Source organism: Athene noctua, chromosome 1, assembly GCF_965140245.1.
Source record: "Athene noctua chromosome 1, bAthNoc1.hap1.1, whole genome shotgun sequence".
Lineage (NCBI taxonomy): Eukaryota > Metazoa > Chordata > Aves > Strigiformes > Strigidae > Athene > Athene noctua.
Genome location: NC_134037.1, coordinates 135,119,912 through 135,147,050, shown reverse-complemented (window position 1 = coordinate 135,147,050; position 27,139 = coordinate 135,119,912). Strand labels below are relative to the sequence as shown.

General features: G+C 45.7%; 1 protein-coding gene across 1 annotated transcript in view; it reads right to left on the bottom strand.

Moving 5' to 3' along the window:
- The window catches only part of ARHGAP31 (Rho GTPase activating protein 31), a 62,749-nt gene extending 35,934 nt beyond the window's left edge, over positions 1-26,815 (bottom strand). Inside the window, exon 1 of the mRNA XM_074897430.1 lies at positions 26,716-26,815. Within this exon, the coding sequence (XP_074753531.1) occupies positions 26,716-26,815 (100 nt within the window). The remainder of the gene's footprint in view (positions 1-26,715) is intronic.
- Between the last annotated feature and the right edge of the window lie 324 nt (positions 26,816-27,139).

Genomic DNA, 27,139 nt, shown 5'->3' with positions numbered 1-27,139 from the left:
GCTGCAAATGAGAAGTGAAAGGGAAATGAAAGCAGACTTTTGAGAAAAAGTAAATAAGGCTTTATGATGTCAATCTGATTGAAAACAAACATGCAAAAGCACTTGCAATAATCAGTCATTATAGTTCGAAGCCAAGCAGCACAAAATCCATTCCATCTTTGCTCAGTTGCTGAGCATATATTTAGACAGAGTGTTTTCATTGCAAGGCTGCCTGGGCCTGACCCAAAGAACCACACTCATACAAAAAATCCCATTGAATTCAGCAGTATTTTCCACAAGGAGAGAAAAATATAAAATCTGTTTGTTCTACTCTCTCTTACTCCTTACTGTGGCATGCAAATACTAGCAAACGAGGTGTAGGAATGACAGAAGCATTTTCACTAGCTTTACAGGAGCATAAAATGATGGTGTGAGGTTCAACACAGAGTGGAGAATTAAGACTCTTGCTGGCAGTGGAAGGTCACCTGGAAATGCTTCTCCCAGCCCTGTTCAGAGGAAGCTGAAGACAGGTCAGTCTTTATTTGAAGAGGATTCATTTGCGGGTGAGTCAGATTGGTAATGTTTCTCTGGTGAAACAAGGTGCTGTTCTACCCATCCTAAGTAATGTCCAGGGCACACAATCACCACAGCCTGTGATCTGGGTTGCTGTGTCCAAGCAGCATGGAGAAAATTCTGCCAGAAACAGCACCTAGTCAGACACACATATGTCTATATATGAATAAATACATATCTACGTGTATATTAGCATATATGTGTGTGTGCATACATACACATATATGCATGTATTTTTACGTATACAGCTATATTCATATATGTATGTATATACGTGTGTGTGAGAGGTTTCATGTGCATTATCAGGAAGTTCTTAGAGAAATAGCTTTATTTTAATAAGGTGTCAATCAAAGCCTAATATCTAAAGGTGCTATTTACAGAGTCAAAAGCTGCAAAAGTCTTGCTAGGCTGATGTCATAAATCTGAGGGATACAGCACTATATGCTGATGCTTTTGCTTGCTGAAGCTTGCTCAGCCAGCCAGAGAATGAGCCATTGCCGCAGACATTTTCCATGCTTTCCTGTCCCAGGCAAAGTGCATTTAGCTTGTGCATTGCCCTGCCTGTTGCTACTGCACTGAAAGCCTTTCTGGGTGAAATACTCAGCCAAGGAAAGCTGTTGGTTTGGGGTGGATTCCTCAAGGATGCATAGATTTCTACATCAGCAAGTCCAGAACCAGTCTCAGTGGATTGGTTTCACTTGGTAGCTTAGTTAAGAAGGGTAACCCATGGGATATGGGTCATTTTGGCTCCACCTTTTCATCTCCAGAGGATGCAGTCCTCTAAAGTGTACCTTACAGCCTTGATCTCAGGGATCATGTTTTCCTTTCCATACACCAGGAAGGGTAAAGAGCGCTAAAAGAAGCTGCTGAGCAGCCTAGCCCCAACATCTGGATGTGGTGCTGCACCCTTCAGGGCTTCCTTCAGAAACAACAGGGAGTACAGCACCGGTCCATCTGCCAGCCTTGTGGCAGATCAACACTTAACACATGTTGCAAGGGGGCAGCTCAATCGCTCTCCAAAGCCTGCGAGAATCATCAAGGACAGCAGAGGAGGCAGAACAGCATTTGCAGATGGTGTCACACAGCCTCCCAGCCTTCTAGAGGCTGATGCTGGGCTGGGATTGTTTAGAAGAAAATATTTCCTGCCATGTTGTTTGTGTCTACCTCCACCCCAGGATGTTGGCACATAACTACAGAGATGCATCCAGAACGCAGGGTACGGTTTCTCCAAGGCTGACCTGCAGGGACTGTAACTCTGCAACTGCTCGACAGAGGGATAAAGGTATTGGAAGCAGAAACTGGTTCTCTCAGAAGGTCAGTGATGAAAGGAGGCATGATATGGCTTTTACAAGCCCTAATGAAATGGGAAAAGAAACAAAGCTGAATAAAATAACACAGCATGATAGTATCTTCTTATTCCCCAAAGAGGCATCTATCCTCTCACCTTGTAGGGACAAGTCAGGAGAGTTATCTATCTGTGACTCTTCTTTTGTATTCCCAAGGCTCTTTTGCCCCAGATGGGAACCATTGTCCCCATGACTTTTCTTTCCCTCAGAATATCCCCACAGTTCAACATCAGATATGAGCCTCTCCCTCCCTTCATCTCTCAATAAATTTGAATGCCAGGGGTTATCAACCTGAGGGTCATTCTCAGTGCTAACAATGGGAGAAAAAGCAGTATCCAGCTGTTACTGAAGTCGTAAATCTAGCCACTTTGCATTTGCGCTCCTCAGTTTCCAAGCCCCCCAATGGATTCCTGATATATTCCATATTTTGCTCTCTATTTTTTTTTCCATTTGGCAAAGGACAGACTCCAAACCAGTGTGAAGAAAAACAACCTTACTCACCCCCACCACCCGCCTTTTTTTTTTTTTCTTATTTTCACGGCACTATCTCTGTTCCAAGTCAGGCCAGGTAGTGCTTATCATTTCCTCTGCACTGCAAACACCAGCGTGCATGCGTTTCCTGACGGCTAGTCCTAACCCGCAAGCTGACATTGTTTTCAAGGCCCCTCTCTCTTGGAGGCAGGAGCAGCTCTGCCGCACAGCGCTTCCTGTTGATGTCAGGCCTCTCTTCCTCCCAAAGCAAATGGGCTTCCTGCCGGCATCTGTGTCCTTTTCCATAAGGACTAGCAGGAGCCATTTTCCTACATAGTGGCTGGGAGAAAAAAAAAAAAAAAAAGGTAGCGGAGACAGGGATATAATTGGGAGGAGCAGGGGTGGATGTTTTTTTTTTCCTAGCGGTGTTGAAGAACATCTGGGGCCCCTCTCAGTGAGGAGGAGAGAGAAGAGATAAGAGGTCAAAACAACAGAACTGTGTCTCAGGGATGCCGGCATTTGCAAGTACCAGAGAAATCATTTATTAGCAGAGAACATCGGAGACTAATTACAGCTGCTGATTTCCCACTGCTAAGGAATGTAAGCTCACAAAAGAAAAACTACAGCCATGGCCCCCGTGCTCCAGTGGCGCTGTCATAAGCTGTGGGAGATGCCAAGACCTTTACACCAGACCATTGCCTTCATTTTTATTCTTTCAAATGGAGGAATCTCTACCACTGCCAGCACTGTTTCATCAACAGTGGAGAAACTGGACGACGTTTGCAAAACATGGCTTACGCCAAGGTGAAGCACTTCAGTTCTGCAGACTGCCATTGCGTGAGCCACTGCCCCAGCAGAGAAGGGAAAACCTAACCAGACACCATTTTCAGACCTCTCTCAGCCCATGGCATTCAAGGTTTGCATTTGTGCCATTAGAGAAGCTGATGGGCTTGCCTGAGCTCCCACCAGGAAGTTATCAGTTGGCTGCACAGTGTAAGAAACAGCCCAGGAATGTGTGATTACAGGCTCCATCATGGTGGGGACACACAACGGCGCAGAATGCGAAGGGCACTATCAGCCATGGCAGCTCCGTTGTCTCCCCTCCACAGTGCTTCAGCCACACAGGTCCCACAGCCTCCCATGCAGGGCAAGGAGTTGGCTTGTGTTAGGACACGTTCCCCTGCAAGCAGAGGTTTCCCATGACTGGGGAAATAGAGTCCCCCAGCATTTTCTATACCACACCTAAAACTGGCCAAACAGGTAGGGTGGGGAAGGGCTTTACTAAGGGGTCCCTAGCAATAAGCAGAACAGGACTTGTCCCTTAGAGTCTCAACTACTGCTCCTAACGGCCCTCTGGGATGAGTTTCATGTATATTTCAGTAAAATATATTGTTATAAGGTGATTTTCTCCTTTTCCTATCTGTTGCCTGGTCACCTTCCTCTGTCACTGTAGGAACTAAGCAAAGGGTTACATTTCCAATCTCTGGTCATAAATTGCCACAGAGGCTGACAAAATTACTCCAGCTTTATGCAACTGTAGCCAGCAGCAGATGTGGCCCCAAGTCTGGCAGAGACGGCAGAGTTGCAAGAGAGTGAACTGGGGTTTAGTTTTCCTCACAAGAAGAAATTCTTACCAAGGTGCAGTTGCAAAATCTCAACGGCTGGTGTGGGCGTAAGATGCAAAGGAAAAAAGCCCACCTACGTTCTCACAGCAGAAGTTGGCTGGTGCTGCTGAAATTTGTAGCGCTGACATTTAGGTAAGTATTCCCAGCCGCAGAAGATGCACCCTGCATGGCTAAACCCAGCCGGAGCTGTGCTGCTGCTTGCACACAGGGATGGGGGACCAGGAGAGGAGACCTCCTTGTGCTTTTTAGCAAGCTCCAGCCTACACAGTGCCAGTGGTTTTTCTGGAAAGCGCCTACCAGCTGGTAGCACCAGCTAAAACCTGTGAACACTTTGCAGGATGGGCCCCCATTTCCAAAGCTGCTCTGGGAGCAAAACCGCACTTTGACGAAGGAGTGCGCAAGAGAGACAGACTCCACCAAGCTCACATTTTCCTGTTGTGCTCTCTCTCTCCTTTAATATGGCTTGCTATTCGTGAATGAATTACCTCAATCCCTCTTAAGCAATGCGCTGACCAGGAAAAGGGCGTGGGGATTATTAATGGAAAAATCCTTGAATCTTTTAGCCCTGTAGCATGGCTACAGTTACAAGGAAAACAGGATACCATGCTGCATATGGGTAGGAGGAAGAGAAAAGGAGCAGAAACTCTAATGATCTACAGGGACTGACTTGCAAGGAAGAACAAAGTGGCAGTGGTAAATAGGCACAGCTGGCCCAAATTACCAGGAGAGAAACAAACACGCACAATACTGGGTGCAAATACCACAGCGGGAAAGGGTTTGTTCTGGATGATCAAGGGGTTGTAACTAGGAGTGACAAACTTAGTGATAAAATTATGAGGGGAAATTTAGGTTGAATGGTAGGAAAATCCTTCTAAGTGTCAGACATAGTATCATGTAGAATTGCCTTCTCAAGGGAGCGGGTGGGAGCCATGCTGCCTGGATATTTAAAATTAAGCAGGAGATCGCTCCGTAGGGAACAGTCCTGCACCGGTTGCTGTGACAAAGACAAAACAATTTTGCCGGCCTTCCCATGTCGTTATCAAGCGATGCCTTTTAAGCCATGGTAAGATCCCCTGGAAGAGCTTGCTGTGTTAATTATAAAGGAAAGCATATAGTGCCAGCACTCACTACAACAAGGGACAACCACAACCAGCAGCTGGAGTTTAAATTGGGTACTAAAGCATGCAGGAAGAAAGGCTACTTGAAAATCTTCCAGCAGAACGATTTTCCAGTGGGAAAGTGTGCATTTCACAGAATCAAAATGTTTCACCAGAAAGCAGGGATTCAGTTTTCATTTTTCAACCAAAGAAACACTTAAATATATTGTTTCTAGGAGGTGAAATATGTTCATTTCCATACCATTATTTTCAACGTAATATAACCTGTTGGCAAACTTTTATTCAGGGGAAGTTCCTACTTTTTTATTCCAATTCCGGATGAAAGGAAGTCTTGCAGTAGGGGAAGATGGAGAGCAGTGCAAAACAGGAACCGTCTCTAATGGCTATCAAGTGATATCATCAATGACTGGCTAGTGTTTGCTCCTCTGTACACTTCTGAGGATGGCAGCACCATTCCTTGCAAGCTGAAGCCCAGAATATTGTGTGTGTTTCTTGTCAGTGTATGAGAGAAAAAGGAGGAGAGTGTCCTAGGGTTTGCTTTTCAACCCTCGGGATACAAAAACCCTCATTTGAAATCTTGCTTGTATCTCACGTCCCCCATTGTGAGGATAAAACCCCAGCACAGTCTCAAAAAATATGCTTGCTTCTGTCAGCAAAAATCTAACCCCTTGGCAAAGAGTCATGAATTAACAGAGGATAAGTATCATTGTCATCCCATAGGTGCAAAAAATGAGAAACAGAAATGAGTTGGCAGCCTGAGGTCATGCAATGAGTTAGTGGAAGAGCTAAGGTTAGAGCCCATGGCTTTGATCCCCGCTCTGTAACTAAACCACGTGGCCAGTTTTCTTGTATCTGAACTGCTGGTAAATAGAAACTTACCTTCAAAAGTTCAGGAGTTGGTAAAGCATGCAGAGATTGCAACTGGCTTATCAAAAAGTCGAGTTGAAAATCTCACACAGATGTGTTTTTCTGGGAGAGGCTTAATTCTTCCCAAGCTTCTACCAAATCAGAAACTACCCAAACTTCTAGCCAAAATCTGGACGCATGGACTAAAACCTCAGAAGGAGATTTGAGTCAGAGATTGCTGATCACATTCTTGGAGCAAAATTTGGGGTTGGTTGTCCTAAAAGTTATCCTTGCGCCAAAAGACCAAACTTCAGTACCCCCGTGCCTGGGAATGTTTCAAGCTGGATCCACGTTTTGTGGCTTGGTCTCACTTCTAATTTTTCTTTTTTTTTTTTCCTTTTGAATGGTTCTCTCATAACTTAATACCACAACAATGGCAAGAAGCAACCCAGAGGCCATCTGGGGAGAAACTGCATTATTACTGATCATTTCAGGGAAGGGAGGTTGGGGGGGGTGGGAGGGGAGGCCTGAATTCACTGGAAAAGATGTCCTGTCTGCTCACAGATCAGTTATACCACACTTCTTGTATTCCCTGTGTTTTGACTTCTTCCACCTCCCCAACTATCCATTGGTTTCATTTCTTTACCTTTCATTTTCAATTCACAGGGCACTCAGTTTTCAGCATAATTTTCTCCCCATGGAGACCAAACTCAAGCCCCACCTTTGAGACCTGGACTGAGGTTTAAAATCCCTTTCCAGAAAAAAGACACTTGGAGCTGGCATTTACGATTCAAGCCCGTATCTTCCAACTGCAGCTCTAAATTGGATCAAAGACTTTTGTTCCTAGCTTTTATTCCCAGCTTTTGTTCCCTTCTCTGTTCCCTTCAAATGTCAGCAAACATGATGGCTTTGTTGATGCCGTCAGGGTGGTCTGACTGCTTCCCACGCTGGGCATGCAGATTGGGTAGCCGTGGAGCAGTCAGCAATTCACTGGGTGTCTCCTCTAGGATGTTGTTGTTCCTCAGACCAAGGCAGTGGCCTGAAGCAGCAACACTGCCATGAAATCAACAGAAAACAAATCCACCTCCAGCTGCCCTGGCTCGCACAGGGACATGCAGACTGTTTGTTGCAAACCAACAGCTGCCAATGTTGCCCAGAAGGACAGGAAACCATGCTGGGAAGTCAGGGCTGCCCTCAGATATTGGGATGGATATCCACCCCTTCAGACATTCCCTGCTTTGTCTGGAGGAAGGCCTAAAATATATGCGTTACTGCTGCCTCCTGAGCCAACACGCTGCAGGGCTGTCAGAGCTCACAGCCCTCACGGCTGTTCTAGCTCTCTGTTGGCTTCCACATGTAAATGGTTTCTCTCAAGTCCAAGTCGAGGGACACGGGCATGTCCTACCCCAGACACCTCCTGCCACCTCCCCAGATGTCCTGGGACCTCCCTGGATACTGCTTGTTCCTTGGTCAGCACTGGCTGCACTGCTGGGTAGGGGCAGAGAGCACTGCCGGCCGGCCACCCTGACCCGTGTCGTTCCCTGCAAGCCCAGCAGGCTCTGCCTCAGCCGTGAGAAGTACCCGCAAAGTGTGCCTGCCTGCTGTCACAGCATCACAGGGCAGTTCACTGAAAGGATGGGGGAAATGCCAACCACAGGCCCCATCACAGGAATCACTTTTAATGGGCACTGCCCAGTAGGAGATGCCTTAGCATCACTTCTCTTGCCCACCAAGGGGGATCCTCAGAGCCTCCAAGACATTTGTCCTGCTCTCTCTGCTTTGCCTGCCAATATGCTGCAAATATCAGTTGTGGCCCCTCAGCTGTTATGAAATAACATGTTTGGCTTCAGCCTGAAGAGCTTGAGTAGTGCTGCTCTACTGCACGTCCCTGTTAGCCATCATGTTAAGGATGTGATTTTACTTAGGAATGAGCTGAGCCTCTTCTTGCTGTCTGCTCTGCACCTCTCAGGTTGAGTCGATCTTTTCCTACCATAATGCTTTTTCCCACTGTTTATTATTAATTCATTTTCTTCAATTACAGCAGAAAAGAGCCCTGGCCAAAGAGGAATTTTGCAGCATGTCTCAAGAATATTTGTCTGCAGCTTGGTTTCATTTAAGGAAGGTCATTCTATGGTCAAGCACTCAAAACAGACAGTGCCTTGTCTCCAGGTCTCCAGAACCTCCCATCCAGGCACTGTCATTGAACCTTTCGACTTGAGCGCTCCTCTGATACATATCCAACCTCACCAATACTTTCTCAGCAGTCTGTCCTTCAAGAGATTTAAGGCAACACAATCTACTTCTCTTGAAGTTGATGCTACCACCATCTTCAGTGCCAACTGCAGTAAATTACAACAACGCTACCTGCTTTTGACAAATCCTCCTTAAATTTGGTTCTTCTTTTCACTCTTGATACCATGTGTGTTCTGGTGCATTCCTAGGACTTCTCTGGAGCTAATTCTTGGTTCACTCTCGTGGTAACAGGGAAAGTATGGATGTTGCAGAAGCGTTTTGTCACAGGGGAGATTCGCAAGTACCTACGTCACATAGACATTGTTTTTGTTCTGCTGTTTCACCAATCTAAATCATAAGCTTCTTTACAGCTGGGAACACTTGCTGTATATGCCGATTTGAAGTACTTCCACACCAGTTGGCTGCAGCATCCCAGATTTATACTAGTGTCACTGAGGTCAGAAGCTGGCCCGATGCCATGCAGCCTGTGCCTCTGGAGGAGCTCAATGGTAAAAGGCAGTATGCTGAAATGGAGGCAAGGTGTCAGAGCTCTGTGAGGTGCTGGAAAAACATTTCAGAGCCACAGTAACAAAACAAAAGCACCCTTTCTCTGCCGGCATGTAAATCCCTTATACTTCTTGTGTCCCAGTGTGAGAGATCCTCTGTGTGGGAGCACTTGAAAGGACACATGGATCACCAAGAGCTGTGTGCTAGGGAAGGCCTGTGGTGCAACATGCAGCCAAGGAGTATGTTCCTAACCAGATCCTTTGGCTTGTACAGCCTGGCTCCATCCAACTTTGCCACACAGCCCGGCACATTCCCTTCTACTCCATAGCTTCATACACCAGAGGACAGCTGGACAGGGGACATTCAGCCTCTGGCCCACCTGAGCGGAGTAGGAAAGGGGCTACAGGGAGACACACTGATATGAATGCACGAAGTGTAGACACAGCTGCCATGGAGTACAGACCAGTGCCCTGGTCCTCTGGTTAGAGCCTGGTTTCACATGCAGTGTCCAGGCCATCCCAGGTTTTAAGATGGCTCTAGGTAGAGACGGGAGTCAGCTGTATGAATCCCACACATAATGCACTACCCTTGATGTGAAATGGTTTAGCAGCATAGCCTCGTTCATAACCCCTTTGGTTTTGCAGTATGCAAGCAGACATTTGGGTGGATGATGTCTTGTTGGACCCAGGCTGGAAGGGGAGATGGCAAAGCGGGAAGCGGGTGGAAGTCACAGTCATGTGTACATCAGCAAGTTTGTCCTGCTCAGAAGAAACAAAGGAAATATTGCAAAAGATAGTGGCGTTCCCAGGGAATCCACTTCTGAATCTGGCTTGCCTGGCCGCGACCTGAGACTCATTTATAAATTGCATCAGGAAGGCAGCATTGGCCAACAGAACACAACAGCTAATCATAAAATCCAAAGAATATCCATTATGTGCTCAGCTAGTGACATTTTAAAGCCTATAATTTTTTGCATCTGTAGTCTCCTGGACTATAGTATTTACTCTCCCTTCCCTCAGACCCAAACTAGAGACAGACTTAGATAAAAACCCTGCAGCTGAACACCCCAGATTTTAGGGAAATTGAACTCAGGCATCTGTACTTCAAATTCAGCCCTGATCACAGCAATCTGAGAAGAACCAGCTCAAAATGAGCTGGGCTCTGACAACCATCTTCAGCTCCCACTTTGGGCAGGAGACAGCAAAGGACAGTGCCAGACCCCCAGAGTGTAATCCAAGCAAGCTCCAGAGAGAGACATGCAAAACTGAGGTGCAACTCAGATCAGCTTTGTAGACCTCTAGACCTTTGTAGACAACAGACACAAGGTCTTTTTCTTCTGATTTCAGGTTTTGTTAAGGAAATTTCTTAACTCTGATTTGGTAGCACTTTGGTAATCTTGGTCCTCTTTTGCACAACAGCCTGGGCACTCCTGACAGGAAAGTTTATAGAAGGTTTGAGAAAGAGAATTGGAAAAATATGAATTCAGGAATGTTACAACCTTGTTAGTACAAAGTCAAAAGCCATTGCGCACACACAAATTTAGAAGCAGCAACAGCAAAATCCTTTGAAGGAAAGCAGCAGTGATTTTTATTATTGCCTTATATGAGTTCAAAATGTTGCAAAGTTAAACAAAACAATTATAAAGCTGGGTATTTAAAAATACTTAATGTTTCACAGCCTCCTTTGAGATGAATCAGGTATCCAAACATCCGGGGACTGCAAAATCCATCAGGAAACACAGACAGATGAGACACATCAAGACAGGAAGGTTCATGGCTGCCACTGGAGAGACAAGGAACAGCAGGAGATTCCCGCAACTTCTTTTGCCTAAGAAATGTTAGTACTACATGGATGTGTACACTAAACAAAAAGAGGAAGAAAAAGAGAGGGCTAAAAAAGGTTTTTGCAAGTCTCCTGCTGTTCTGTGTCTTTCTCACTTTGCTCTGATCTCTCTGTACATGTCACTGGCTGGCAGGATGACTGCTTCCTGATTCATGATTTCATATTTAATTCTTTCTATATAAAAGGAATTTAAAGGAAATTATTACAAATGGTTTGGCCACACTGCATCAAGTCATTGGAAACTATTTCATTACCTCTGACGTTTTCTTTTCTTTTTTTTTTTTCCTCTTTTAAAAGAAAAGTTAGATGCTTTCCTAAACACTTTCCAGACTTGAGCTATTCACAGATTGCATGTGGAAGGCAAACACAGCCCAGGCCTGGAAGAAAGAGGCTCTCATACTGGACACCCCAGTAGCTTGGGGCGTTGCAGGCGGTGTCCTCAGCAGCGTTTCCTTTCAGAGAGCTGTTGCTGCATGAAAATGCTTTGGGTGTAGCAATCCTGTGCTCATCCCACAGGCGCTTCATGAAAGAGGCAACTGTTCCATGTTGGGAATTCAGAGAAACCTCTGGCCAGCAGCGGCTGCTGGAGGCGCCCTGATTAAAGCCCCATTGTTTTGCCCACTCCTGCAGTCCTGCTAAACCGCTCCCTGATGAAGCTCCTGTCTGCCCAGTGATTTGGGAAGAGGCAAATAAGTAAATACGGTCGTTGCTGGGAGTAACAAATGTTGGGGGAAGCAAGGAAAGAGGAAGCAACAAAAAAAATCCTTTAATGCACTGTGTTTCGTCAAAGGAAAATACCAAGGAGTTGGATTTCTGGGCTGTTTCTTTTGTCTTTCTGACTCCTGGATCTTGCTGTACTAAGGGCTTTGAGACACTAACAAACACATTGCAAACACCAGAAGGGGTGTTTCAGGAAAAGGGCGTTGAGATCATACTTAATCAAACTTCCTTACATTTTGATAGCTACAGTACTGCCATATAAGTCAATCATCTCTTTGCTTTTGCTCTCTGCAGCCACAACACAACTGAACCACACACTTCAGGCCAAGTCCTGCATCCTGATTTTAGTACATGGCTGATGGGTTTCAGAGGGAAAAAGAAAGCCAGGCAGAGTTTATCTTCTGGCACAGGTCTATCTCAAAGGGGGATGAATTGCATGATCTAAAAGGAGGAACATACTGGACACTAAAATCAGAGAAGTTTTGATTCATAGCACAGGCTTCCAAAGCAAAGGAAGCTGTGGCACTGCATGCCCTCAGCAGGCAATGAAGCTGGGCACATTTAAACGTTAAGTATTGAAAGCTTATCCAAGCAAGACAAAGCTGCTCTTGCTCACACCCATACACTCTGGAACTGATCAGAGACTGGAGCTCTTTTTAACTTCAGTTAGGGACCAAAGAGGGAATGAAAAAATGTAGTTAGCTGAAGAAAAGATGCATCACTCACAGTGCAGTAACTCAGTGGCATCTCCTTGCATTTTCCAAAACCAAGCTTGTTTCAAGGGCTGAAAGGAGCCAGAAATAATTCCCTCACCTCTCGCCCTGGATCAGTTTAGGGTAAGAATCTGGAAAAGTTTTGGATAACAAGAGTTGTTGGCACTGTGAGCATCTTCCATTGCTCTCCACTGTTTCTGATGAACACTATTCCTGTCTATCCTCTGGCCATCTGTACCCAGAAAACCATGTCTTCATCTGCTCTACCCCTACTATCAAAGCTTCCAGGATTTTGCCTTTTTCTCTCACTTACAGCTCTCTCTGTGCTACTATTCATTGGCAGCCTCTAGCTGTTCCAGTAAGGTCAGTTTTGCTCTCAGACTAGCTTTTCCAACCTTCCCCTCCTCTATTTCAAGCATATTGGAATTTCCTCACATGCTGTCTCCACTCCACCTTTGCCCTTATTCCCTTTCCCCATTTGTTCCCTCCAGCCTCCTTTTTCATTTCTCTGCCACACTTCTCCCTTCCTAGCTGTTTCTTTGGATGCATTATCATTAGCTTCTATCAATAACCTTAGGTTGGGCCTTGTCCCAAAACCAGAATCAATTGAAATTGCTGCTGCTGACTAGTAAGGGGCAGTCCTTTCCATGAGCCAGTAATGAACCATGTCCTGTGGTGTACAAAGAAAATGCCGTGTTATTGCATATTCTCCCTTTTAAATCAGAGACTATAAAATGAAGATTGCAGTCTTGCACAAAGTCTTTGTAGCACTTTTTTTTTTTTTTTTTTCCCCCCTTGGGTTTTTTTTGCAAGATTAGCAGAACTGAAGACAGCATCCTGGCCAAATTCCAGTTTAGGGTAATCTCTCCTGCTATTTCAGATAGATGCTGCATTGTTTTTCCATTTCCTAGACCCAGGGGTTAGGTGGTAAATGGTTGTCATGTTCTCTTCAAAGCTAAAACATCACGTATTGGGGCAGAGGCCTCACCTAACTCAGAAGGAAGCACTAGCAACCTTCCTCTCTAGGTATGTAATGCCACCCTGATGTTCCTCACAAATCCCTCTGAGGCTTTTGGTATGGGGCCTGCCTGAAACAAGCAAGATGGGCAAGCAACATCCTTTTCTGCCCTCACTGTCATCCAAGGCAACACTTCCCACAGCTTCGAGTCCACTTTTCAGTACTGGGAGAAGAAAACAGCTGGGAGTCTCCACATTTAATAATAATAATAAAACTATAATAATACCGAGAACTTTGTACCAAAAAGAAGACGATACTAGCATCATTTAATCACTGAAGGGAGTAAGATGTGGAAAAAAGGAGTGGTCTAAGGTCTCTCACTGAATCAAGCAGTGGCAGCATGCCACCAGTGTGACTCCTGCCACCTCCTTTGTTCTACGCAATTCAAACTCCAATCCGAGCAACTCAGCCTTCCTTTGTGTACAAACACTGGAATGTAAAGAGAAAAGAAAAAGGTGTGTTTTTAAGCTGCTTACGTCTCCGCCAGGTCACCAAACCGGATGCAGGATGAAGGAAGCCAAGCTGAGGGTGCAAAATCTCATTTCACCCATGAAGGTCCATGCTCCCTTTTAGTCTCATCACGGGGCGTGGAGTGGACAGCACTGCCCAGGGTGCGTGTGGAACTTTTCCCAATATTTCAGACAACTGTGCTGCTGGTAGCTCGCAAAAGCATTCAGCCAGAACTGCTGACACATGTCAAATCCCCCAAGCAGCGTTCCTGGCCCAGCCAAGTGAGTTTGAGGAGCCATCTGGCCAGGGACACAGAGCCCATGTGCCGGGGGCCAGCCTCTTGCTTCCCGGGCCGGGATAATTGGACATTGTTCGGCTGCTGAATCACCGCTCTGTTGGGCTGTGGGCTTGTCTTGTAGGGACAAGCTAATTAACATGCAAACTGCCAAGGAAAGAAGAGGGTCAGAGATGGCTCTCACCCCTTCCTCTCCCCCATAATAAACAGGAGGCTTATGTGAAACTACAACGCCCCGACACAGGGAGGGGAGAATGGGTGGGGAAGAGGTAGGGAAGGGAGAAGTCCCTTGAACACTTCCCATTCAAACCCTAATATGGGAGCCCTCGTCAAACACTGGAGAGGACACTGAATGTCCCAGCCTCCAGACCAGCGTAACCATGAGGTAAAGTAACACTATTGCTACCAGCCTCTTTTCAAGGAGCCAGAAGTGTGGGGAAAGGGAGAGAAATAAGGCACCTTACAAGCTAAAATATCTTTCCTTGAGCACAAGAATTGATGACAGGTGCACCTGCACTGTCCCCTGAATCACAGCTATACAAAATGTTTTCACATCCTGCAAACATTCTGTCAAGAGGCAGAACACATTTTCCTGATATTCCCATTCTCCCAAAGAAAACACACATCTCTTTCTCCTTTGTCTACCAATGCCCACTTAAATTTGCCTCATAGGTATATAATGTTGCAAAGAAAAGTCTTGCTGTCACCGTTTGTCCATCTGCTAAATTCTTCCACCATCCTGCAGTGACTTCAAATCTGCAGTAACTGATGCATGAAAAATCCAAAGTAGGGAACCATTATTAGGGCAGGGATAAGCCTCCAAAGCCCTTAGGATCCATAGCTGCAGTTCACGTCTGTCTTTAATGCCCAAGAGCTAACATCAATAATTTAACAAGCGCCTTACATCCTGAAATATTTCACAAACTGCAGAAAACAAGACTCACTCCACCCATCTCTAGGCTGGGAGGTGGCAGCTGTTGAGCTGGGCAGAGCAACGCTATGTGACAGTTTAGGATGCTGAGTGAAAAAAAGAACAAATCATGGCTCCAGCTGAAATAGCTTCTGGAAAGGGAAAGATGCAGCACAGCATGTACATGTGTTAAAAAGTCCCCATCACCTAGAAACAAAAGATAAACCAGAGCTCTTTTCAAAGGATTGGGGCCTTTGTTTTACCCTGTGCCCAAATGGCAACATTTCCCTAAATGATGCCAAGGCAGCACTGAACTGATGATACTACACTTGGCATCCTCTGAATCACCCCATTTCTGCAGCAGATTTTTTTTCGGCAACTCCCATGCAAGCACTAACCAGACATAAACCTGCTTAGGGTGTAATTGCTGCGAGCACAGCTTAAGGCTGAGCAGCAGCACACTGACTGAGCTGCCATGGTTAGGAGCCTAAGTAGTATCCAGTTAATCTTCTCAAATCTCATTATTGCAGCAGAGTGACAGATGGGTATTTTAACAGGCTAGAAATGAGGACTAATTAGAACTCCTAGCCCTTCTTTGTATTTATTGCATTAGTTCCTTCCCCGCCTCTGAAGCACGTTTGTGAGCAGTGCTGAGAGGCTGCCTCCATGGTTGCTCTCTGCCTGCCACCCTGAGGACAGCGGGTACAGGGTCACCTGGGCTGATCGAGTGATGGGGCTGCAGGAGGATGTCGCTCCTCATCCAGGTTCTGGCAAGTCTAAAGGGGGACCTCAAATTGAAGCTATTGGGATCCAAAACTGGATTTTCTGACTCAGACCCCGTTTGTGGCTTTACATGGCAAACCTTGGGCAACACTATGTGACTGGTGCTCACTACCGAGCCAGGAAATAAGAATAATGGACTCAACAGTTCAAAAACAGCTCTTCCCATTCACTGCTCCTAAGCCTGCCTTAGGCACAGATGCTTGATGTATTGACTTTGGCAACATGTGCATACTGCCATCCTGGCAATAAAGTTATTGAAATGGAGGGGGGGGAAAAGCCAACAAAAAAACCCCAAGTACGTAAGTGGAACTGAAAACACTTGAGGGAAGGGAGCATCCCCCACACCCCATCTGTAACCCTGAGCTGTCGCCTCAGGCCAAACCCCATGCTCCTTTTAGAGGTTCCAGGACATTTGTTTTAACTTTTTTTTTTTTTTTTCTGCATTCCTCTACCTTGTTGTACTTTTGGTTTCCAGCTGGGACTGGAAGGGAGAGAACAGGATTATAGAAGGAAGTCTGTTGCTCTATTTTTCTGGCTTGATTAGAAGCAGAACATGCAATAAATCTCACAAGAGAGTTTGTTCTCATTTAGCCTCCCATCTATCTGAAACTACCTGACCAGAGCAAGGGTAAGGAAAATGTAATACGAAATGGAGCACACGAGGAAGATAAAAAAAGAAAGCAAAATGGTGAAGCTGTTCCCCTCTCTGATTCTGCATAAGGAAAGAAAGCAATTCAGTCCTGCTGACAGCTTATTTATTTCACACAAATTGCAGCACAGACGCAAGGGATCCAGAAGGAGGCTCACCCTGCCTGATCACACCTCCAAACCTCTTGAGGTGTGACTGCCATCACTACCAGCAGCACCGTAATGAGAGATGAATAGAAAAACAAGCACTAGTTGCACGTGGAGCAAAGGGTTTTCCACAGGCTGGTTGGCCCTGTTGTGCTGCCAAGCTGCCTGTCTGCAACAGGACTGACAGTCACATTCACTGCTGAGATGGCAAACATAGAATACTAACGGCATCAAAAATATCCCAGCTGAAATATTCAGATCCAGATAAACAACCCCCCACCTTTTTTTCCCTGTGTTCTTGGTTTGTTAAATCAGCATTCTTTTGATGAGCCAGTGAATATATGCGGTGAGATCAGGCACAGATCTAACCTGGATTCTCAGCCCCGCATCCCACGTGTAGATAAAGTTTGCAAGCATGTCGACACCTTTCAGAAAAGAAAGGCTGTACCAATGCTTAGTGTTTGGTGAAAGCCAGCAGTTGTATCCTTTAAATGAAGTTTGTACTAGAGAATCGGTCTCCTGTCTAACACTCTTTAGGAAACAAGTTACACAACTAATGTCTCAGCAGGAATGTCTCCTGGCCCTTTGTATGTTCAATCCCTACTTTAGAGATGCAGGTGTATCTCCTCTAACAATTTCACCATGTGACAGTATTTAATGACATTACAAAACCAAATGCACACAGGTTCCCAGATGGAAGAAAGGACATGACATATAAAGAGAGCTTTGCGTTTGTTTTGGGGTTTAGTTTTTGTTCTCTGTTTAACTGTTCTGTGCTTTACAGAACTAAACAAAGCCTCCTGTTCCAGACAATAAATCTTCAAGCTGCTCCTGGCCCCAGAGAGCACAGGAGATAATAGCATTTCCAAAGGCATTTAGTTAGCTGAGTCTTGACTGTAGAAGAGGGCAGAGAGAGGAGCTGGAGATAAATGGCTATGAATCCAGCTCAGCTGCTGAGGGCATATTTCTGAGAGCAGCAGCCACAGCTGAGAATCTTGCACGGGGATGCAGGTTTCCCCTCCCCTTGCCTGGTCACTGTGCTGGAGAAGGACATGTAACACAGCCACCCCAAAAGAAAGAAGTCCGGCCACAAGCCTCCAGTTTGGTGCACAGTGCCTTTGGGGGGGCTGCACAACCACCACCTGAGAACAGTGTGCTGCTTCATAGCATTACTTGCAGGCTTTCTATTAAGCCAAGGCTCTGCACAGCTTTCATAAAATGCAGCATATCAGCATATTATATAAAGCATACATTAATTCATTTGAGCTGGCCAGCAGCAAAACTGCAGAAACCATTAAAAACCAGGGGCCATCTGTGAAAAGTCAATTCATTTTCAGCATTAACTTGGGCAGAAAGGATCCTTTACACTGTCCTAATTGCATGTTACTTATTGACTGAAATTGCCAGCCTAGGCTGGAAGACCAAGGCCAATTTCTGACCGAAACTGTCTAAATTACTAGAAATATCAGAAGAATTAGGAAGAGCATTGCCAGCAGGTGGAGGGAGGTGACCCTTCCCCTCTGCTTGCACTGGTGAGCCCACACCTGGAGTCCTGTGTGCAGCTCTGGACTCCCCAGACAGACTTAGCGGAGCAAGCCCAGCTCAAGGCCACAAAGATGATTAAGGGACTGGAGGACCTCTCATGTGACAAGAGGCTGGGATTGTTCAGCCTGGATAAGAGAAGGATCAGGAGGGATCTTATTGTTGTGAACAAATACTTGATGGGAGGGAACGCAGAAAAGAGGGCCAGGCAGGTGGTGTGGTGGTGGTGCCTACTGACAGAAAAAAGAGGCACAAATTAAAAAACATGAGATTCCATCTGAACACAATACTTTTTTAATGTGACGGTAGTCAAAGGCTGGATCAGGTTGCTCACAGAGGCTGTGGAGTCTCCATCTGTGGAGATATTCAAAATTCAGCTGGACACAGTCCTTGGCAACTGGCTCAAGCCGAACCTGCTCAAGAAGAGGGTTTGGTCTAGATAATCTCAAGAAGTCCCTGCTCATCTCTGTGATTCTGTAACATGTTCTACTGCTGTTAAGGTAACTCTTCCTATACGGACATTAAATCATCTAAGTCAAACCAGCCATCCTGCCAACCCAGAATTTCTTGGAACACAGCATCAGCTGCTGGCACCAGGGTGGAGGTAGGCTGGCTTGAACCTAGTCCAGGCTGCTGCTCTACAAGGGAGGACAACTGAGGTAGAGGAACGGAAGGCAAGTGCAAAAAGCATGGGTTTTGCTCTATCCCTTTTGGTCCACTGTTAAGATCAAAAGTTCCTCCACCGGGCTGAAAATGGAGAATCTAACCCAGCTGCAGGGTCGTGTTCAAGGCAGGAGGGTGAGACAGAAGAGAACTGGGAATTTCCCTGTCCGTTTACGTGGTGTGTGCCAAAGGACCTGTAGCGTTAGGGACTGAACTCCTTGCTCTCACACACAATGATAGCATTGATCTGGCACTTGAGTGAGGGTGAAGTTTAGTATTGGCATCTGTAACTTCATTATATGCAAGGGCCTAAACATCCAACAACAAGCTAGGTCTTAAGCCCATGGTAAGTACTTTCATATCTGCAATCACAGTGGTGCAGAAGACCAGAAAGCCTGTTTGTGGTTTCAGATAAATATAGAAAACAGAGGGTTACATTATTGAATTAAGTATGAAAGTTAATAATACAGTCAGCACAGTTGCCCCACATTATTTAATTTAACACTAAATTCAATTTAAGTTACACTGTTCTCTGTCTGTGTCCACTGTAAACATGCTGCAGGTTTTTTCTTTTTTGTTGTTGACAATGCAAAACACATTCACTGAAGTTATCAGCAGAAAAGCTGAAGGCTCTGGCACACGAACAAAGGACAGCTGGGGCTTGAGGCTCTGGGAATGTATGGAAAGTAGACACTAGTCGGCAACTAGCAACGCTAGTTGCCCTTAAAACAACCAGCAGTGGAGCCAATTAGCAGCCTTTGTATTGTAATGAGGTTATGTGTAGGTTTCCATGTCAAAGCTCTAAGTGCGTCTGGCACCCTTGTTGGTGGTTCAGGACTGGGGGCAGATGCTGGTAGCTCTCCATTCTTTAATCACCCTCCATTTATATTTCACGCTTAGGAAAACCACATCCAGTGCAGATGAGAGATTCAGTCCAAGCAGTGATGGGGGCAGTCCATCTGACAGCCACACCACCCCAGGCCCGTCAGAGCTGGGCTGGGCATGCCATTACTGACAGGCTGTTTTCATTTCCCCTGTTACCGTTAAAGGAGGAACACTGGAACATAAATCTGTGGCATAACACTGACTGCCAGCTGCTGTAGAACTGCGTCATATATGCAAAGCCCAAGTTACAGATGCAAGCTTTTGAGCATTTTGTTTGTGTCACGAGCTCTCCAAACTAGAACCAGGCCTACAGCAAAATTTTGGATCCAAGCACTTCAGACAACTATGGATCTCCCAGATTACGTGTTCACCATGTCTACATCAGCCCATGCTGTACATCCACCGTGTGCAGAGCCAGCATTTCATCCACTGCAGTTATTTCCTTGAACCTTCGAGAGCTGTGATACCACAAGCAGTGAAGTCCCTGCTCCTTGGTTTCCCAAGCTCAGATGAAATCAGCTGTTACCAACAAGGAGAAAACATTTGCTAAATCAAAATACGTTTTCTAATCTAGAATCTGCAGGCAAGCCATGTGATTCATGCTGTTTTCAGGGGGTGGGGGAGAAGGCAGGATCAAAGTGGGGCTTAGTGCATGCAAACAACACGTGTGCCTCCTGCAGTTCTCGGTTAAGGGAAATGTAAACCAGGAGGCAGCATGGAAGAGCTCTCTGCTAATCATACAGTGCTAGCAATGGAAAGTCAATACAGAACAAGGAGCTGAGCTCGCAACACAAATGTTTAACTGCAGTAACACTGTGCCACAGAGATGCAAAAATCCAGCTCCCAGGAACCAGAAACAGATTGAGGAAGTAGCATAAACATCATCCAAAACAAGGAGGAACAGCACAGTAACATAAGCAAACAGATGGTTTCTGCTCCCATTGTTCCCAGTGTCTTTTTGCTCTCTCTTTGTTGCCATAGAGGCTGATATCTGGGACTCATAATGTGATGCTCCGCTTGTGAGAGTGGGTGGAGAAAAAGCAACCTTTATGTTATTAATAATTTCCCACACACTATCCATTTTGGCAGCAGAGTTTCTCATTCCTCTGTCCGCTGGACATGCCTTGGCAGACTCTGAAAGGAGCTGCTTTCCCCCAAAACCTGGCCCAGATTCTCCACCTGACAATTCTTGCCCTCTCAGGGCTCCTCTGCCACAGCTTTCCTCCACTGTACAATACCACAGTCCCTCATTTTGCCCCAAAACTTTACATCCCAGCTGTGCCTTTTGCTCCCATCACAGAAGTTGAGGGGATGCAGCCTTATGTATCCACACAGGTTGCCTGACTACAGCCAGGGATAAACCCCACAGAGCACAGGTCATGGGGCTTCTTAGTGTATCAGCAGTAGGAAAATGTAGAGCAGACTGCAGCAGCATGTCAGACAAAAAAAAAAAAAAAAAAAAAAAAAGAGGACTAAGAGGACTAATGCATTTCAAGACAGCCCAAGGGGCTGTTCTTGTCCCATTCTCCTCCTAGCTCCTGCCGCTTCCTTCCTTGCCTTCCTTGCAGGGAGACAAGTGTTTGCATAGCCTCAGAGGGAGGTAGGTCAGGGAAGAGATCTGGATTGAAAGCAATTTAGCTACAGGAAGAAGAAAAGGTTTCTTTTCAGCTCGATCAGTTCTTGAGACAGAAATCCCCAGTGCCAGTTTCTAATTTTGAGAGCGGGATGAATGCAGCTCTTCAATCTTCTGCAGCAGATTAAACGAGCGTGTGGCATTTTCATTTTTCCAAAGGGACTTTAAAAAAAAAAAAAAAAAAAAAAGCCTTGTCTTTTCCCTACACATTGCCATTAATGATCCTTCAGCAATTTTCCCAGGACTTTCTGCATGCATCGCTAACCAAAAACACCTACCCAAAAGCATGGGCATACATTCACTTTGAAACATCAACGCAGGAAAAGCACTTTAAAAAAAAATACACTAAGTGGGCACATCTAATATACTAAGTGGCATCTTTGTGTAGTGCACACTTATATGTGCTATGGACTTCCATGCACTCTCACGCACATCCCTTCATGCTCTTATCCCACACGCACGTGCAGCTGCACCTACAAGTGTGAAGAAAGAAAGCCACACGACCCACAAAAGTTGCTCCACATCTGGGTAGCAGGTTCAACGATTGGCTCCGAAGGGAGTCTGTTCTCAAAGCAAACTACTTTCTTCCTGAGTGACAGGTGTCCTCATCCCTCTGAGTACGGGCAAGGCAGCTTCACAACAAAACACGCAGCATCAAAATCAGACAGCAGATAGCGTGCTAAGGGGCTGTACCAAAACAGCCAAAGAGTATCCAAGGCCACTTTTCCTTAGTACAAAGCATATTACTGCTGAATTATTGTTACTCTTTTCCCTCAGAAGTACCTGCCTACCTTAGATCTACTGCAGCTCTCAAAAGTGGTTAAGATTGTGCTTGGGGAGCCAGTGCAAGGCAGAATTACCATGTTTTTATGAGACCGCCAACACTAAATGGAAACTTTCCTTACTTTCATTCAAATGCAGCTGTGACAAGGCAGAAGCAATTATTGCACAGCTACACAGCACAGAAAAATGTCATATTGGCTACCCATGTTTTCTCCTTCCCCATATTACAATCTTCGTCACCCGTCTCCCCGTGTTACATTTGCAGACAGTATCTCGCTTTCCCTCCCCAGCCTCAGGGAGGGCTGCTGGCCAGCCCTGCTCTCTGCCATGGCAAGAAGGAGCCTCAAGTGGAGAGCACGAGGCAGTTGGTGGCTTCAGAGCTCCTCAAATGAAGCAGCCCTATTTCTACAGCAAATAACAAACAAAGCCAATAAGCAGCATTAGACAAAGAGGTAGAAAGTGCTTTGGGTGCTACAGGCTCAGGATGAGAGTCATTGAGGGAGCTGTGGGGAGTGTGGGAGTGGGTTAAGGGGAAAAACTGAGCTCATTGCATCCCAACCAGACAACATCAGGCAGGAAACAGATGTGCAAGAAACCACAGAGGGGTACAGCAGCAGCAGAATTAACTCTCCAGCAAATAGGGGAAGCTTGGACACACAGAGCTGACCTGCACCCTAAGAACAAGGCGTCTAATCTGAGATTGGGTTTTTTGCAGTCCTGGCAGCACCTCCTATCCCAACATCTAGACACCATCATACTAGAAATGAAGGAAACGATTCAGCCTTTCTCCAAGTCCTACCTGGCTCTAAGCGAATGAAGCCAAGGTGAGTCTAAATCAGTAGTGGTTCCTATGCAAAAAGACTGGATTATGTTCTACCAGTACAATCCATTTTTTGTAGATGCTGTGTGTATTTCCATTTTTAAAAGTGGGATTTGTACCTGGTTGTGCACCTGAAATCCCAGCTGGAATGTCCCATATTTAGAAGTATTTGGAATATTAAACTCCATTTTGACTTAGTCTCTCTCACTTTAAGAATTTTGACTGTTTCAGCGCCCTCTTACAACACTTCTGTGATATAACCAAAAGCAAGACTACCCTTTTCTTAAGCAGTTCAGACCATCCTGCCCCAACTAAGGTTTGTACACAACCTTGCAACTTGTCTTCTCCACTGGTCCATCCGTCACTTGAAAATTATACTGTTGTCATTACAGGAACTGGGGGCCTGATGTGCAGCTGCCATTGACTTCATTAGAGACACTACATGCTTTTCTCCTCTGGAAACCCGGCTGGTTATCAAAAGACCAAAATATGGCTCTAATGTTAATCTTCCAAGGCTAATATCTGTTAGCTCCATTGCACCTGTGCAACACTTTAATAAATTTTGACACAGGAAAATGTTTTAGTAGAGGGCATTAGCACTAAATTCCTCCTGCATGGGTGCCTATCCATGCCCAAGGCCTGACACTGTTTTCTAGTGAAGCTCCAACGCTCCAGAAGATCACTTGCCTCCGTATGTGGATTCAGTGCTGGCAGGGACTATATGAAATCAGACAACTTTTACACATCGGTATTGCCAGCCACCATTCTTTTATGTCTTCTGTGAGCTTTTCCTCAAATCCACCACTATTAAAGTCATTGTTTGAGAATCTTAGTGGGGAGGAAGAAAGGCTAATTTTTCCCCAAGTTTCTAGCCCTCTTGCCAGGAGAAGGACTTGAAAACCCAACTCAGAAGCACACAGACGTTTCAGAAAACAGAAAGAAGAAAAAGAACCTAGCTCTGATTTTATTTTATCTCATGATTTTTGTGGCCTGAGTCATGATTTTAAATGCTTGAGAGGACTGATAGCAGTCTGCCCCCATAAGGAGCACAACCAGTCTCTGTGTAGAGATTGCCAGCAGGAAAAGGCCAAGTAGGGTCAAATGCGGTAGTGACAGGAACTGACTCGAAATACAGTAAATTCAACACATCTGAGCTTCAAACCAGCTACCAGACAGCAACATCTGTCCATCACCACTGACCTCGGTCAGATCTGAAGAATCAACTTACAGCTGAAGGCTTTGTATCACATTTTTAGTCTCCTGAGCTACTCCTCTGTATCTGCTAAAGTGTTTCCATCTACACCACTCTTAAATACTTTGTAGTTCGGCCACAGCTTTTATTGTATTATCATAAAGCTCTTTATAACAGAGCCTTAGGTACATCTGTCTGGTAAAAGATACAGCAGGATCTTTTCACCCTTCACTGAAACACAGCCATCTCTGAAGCAGACCATAGCAAGTTATTAAACAGTTAAACGAGAGGAGAGGAAATGCTGATACCTTAAGCAGAATATAATTCTCTCCACTGGAATTTGGCAACAACACAAGGACTAAGGTCCTTGAAGAAAGCACAAGCTGCTCTTCAACAACCACAAGCATGTAGGGACTCTAGTTTTGCATCTCCTTCACAAAGCCTCACACAAGTAGTGCAGCACCCCCTAACTGTAACTGCCATGTACTCGTCCGGAAGGAAAAAAGCCAAACTGAACCATCTACACTAGCCTTGGCCATCCCCTGTGCTCCCTTTGCCATCCTCAGCACCAGCAAAGCAGATCTCCGCTTCTCTTTGCCTGTGCAAGTGCGCAGGACCAGTCACACAAAGCAGCACTGCAGGATGGAGTAAAGCAGGCCTGAGTATGAAAGCACAACCGATCTGACTTGTGTCCTGACTCTCCTACAGCCTCTTCTTCTTTTCCAGTTAACCCTCCGGGTGCATTTTAAAACCTTCTTTCACAAAGGTCTGCAACAAAATGTTTTCTGGACAGCAGCCAAAGTGCTCTCCCCTTCCTCCTCACTCCTAGATACTGTGAACAGTCTTACATCTTCATTGCTTCCAAGTAGGGAACACCCAGAACATGCATCAGCAGTTAAACACAGAGTACTATCTAAAGCAGAGAGAAAGTTACTGCTTTACATCTCTACCAAAGCCCCTGCTTGCCGGACCACTGGCTTGTCACTGGAAATAATTCTTAGCAGGACAATTCAACTATCCTCAAATCAATCACCTCTCATACCTTAAATGCTCTTCTGATTTTGTTTCGTAGTTACAGGTTGCAAGTCTGTGATGTCGTGGTGACATCTGAACCTCCATTTCTTCCCAAGATGTCACTTTGTCATAGTTGGTCACATTCCTATTGATCCTGAGAGCCCTACTGGCAACAAAATTAATATCTCTAATACTCTCGTTTCTTCTCCCCCTGTCCTGACAAATGGAATTGTACCAATCTAACTTACACCCTTCCCAATAAACCTCAAACAATTGAGTCTTTCATTTCTGGATCCCATGGCACTGGGCAACGAGATGTGCTATTCAGCAAATAGCAGTACAGCATAAAGGGAAAGGAACTTCATATTCTCCACCACTTCTCCTCAGCATGGAGAGATAAGTAGGTTGGAACCGTGAACCATCCCACAAACGAAACTTGAGACAATGTCCTTCTTTCTTGTGCCCAAAAAACTATTTAAAAAAAAAAAGATATTTCGGGTAATAAATTTTGTTATTCTGGCCTAATTTCAGCTGCAGTAACTGTGTTTCTCCCTTTAAAATCCCCCTCGCTGCTTCAACAGAATATACTGCCTGTGCCTGCCTTCCTGGCGTTGTTTTTCAGTGTTCCTGTAAACAGCTGTAAATTTTTCCTCCAAGCACGGCAGCTCATGTTAGCACTGGATGGAATTTATCTATCTGTACCTTGCACTGGCAAAGTGGTACCAGTTCATTAAGTCTGTTATTTTTGCTATTTCAATTCAACTGCCTTTAAGGGCTCTACAAGTTAAAAGATACAGTAATTGTTACGGACAACTCACAATGAAATTGAATGACTGTTTTTCCCTGTATCTAAGTAAATGCACATATATAACATTTTATCTTAGTGATATATGTACTGCCCTCTTCACTGTGCGATGGAAAGGACTACTGCTATGCAGTCCATCCCTCAGCCAGTGGAGTTCCACACTGCACTCCATCAGCCATACTCATCAGCAAATGAAAGACCTGATTGTACAGCCCTCCCCGTACAAAGCTGGCATTGCTGCTAGAAGCCTTTTTTTTTTTTTTCCTCTCAGAGTAGTCTGACATTGGTAAAAGGTAGTTAATTCAAATTGGAACATAATGCTAACATCAGGGTTATATTTCTTTTTCCTCTTGCTAAACTGCAGGTCTTTCTGTGTGCCAAACTCACAACTGCTTCTCTTGTCATCCAGCCCCCTTTGAGAAAAATCGTTCCGCTCCTTCCCTTATCAGGGACTGACCCTTTCAAGCTCAGGACCCTCTGATCTTACTGGAGTTAGCTCTTGTCTGAGCTACCATGTTTTCATCTGATAACTGGGGGCATGGAGGTCAGGGAGAGGAGGACAGGAGAGAAAGATAACAGTCAGGGTAGTAAAAATATTAGCTCAGCTGCCCCCTACATCTACACCCATCCCTTACTCCACACACACCCACCCCCCCAGCCTCCCAGTCTCTGTTCTGTCTCCATCCTGCAGTGAAAGGACAATATGGGAACTGCACTGGCATCCAGGAGGGGCAGATGGGACATTCCCAGTTCTTCCCTAGAGCCCTGCAACGCTCTAGTGTCCTGGACTTCAGGAGGATTTTGAATCCCGGGAGGAGGCAACGCTAAGCACACTTTTGACTTCTGAATCTAGCTCCCTAAAAGCCTGCTATTCCCTTCCACGACCGGGAGGATGGAAGAAGGCATCGCAACGTACATCTGTCCATGCTTAGCACTACTCATGCAAGGGTCATGCAAACGCGTCACCAAAGCAATCTTCCGATCATTCATTCATCGTGAGTAACTGGGCAGTGACTCCACTTCCCAGGGAAAAACGAGCTCCAGGTTGTCTACCCTCAGCCTTGGGAAAGGTCCGTTTTGCAGTCATACCAGTAAAAAAAAGGGGACGCGCGCTCTGCTCCTCCGCAACCAGAGTGAGAATAAAGAGGCATTTACCATCCTGCCCAGAGCTCTCCAGATACTCCGTCAGGTCGCAGCCGAAAGCGCTCGCGGCTCCCTTCCTCTTGAGTTTCTGTTTGGCTCCCTTGTTCTTCATGAGGTTAGTCCCAAAAGAGGTTGACCCCCCTCCTGCCTTGCCCCCCTCCCCCCGGCCTCACACTGGGTGACAAAAATCTCGCTCTTCTCCTCAGACCACCGCCCGTGTCCCGCTCCCAGGGAGCAACATCGGGGGTCCCGTACAGCGTCCAGCCAAAGAAGTAAACATTAATCCCCACCAGATGTTGGGCTTCTCCTGTGGCAGAGGAAGGTCAGGGCGAGAGGAGGCTCCCCAGTCGGCAGCAGCAGCGATCATAGCCCGAGCCCGGAAGGGTTCTCATCAGAGGGAAGTGGGTGGTGGACGGGTGCCCACATCGGAGCTGGC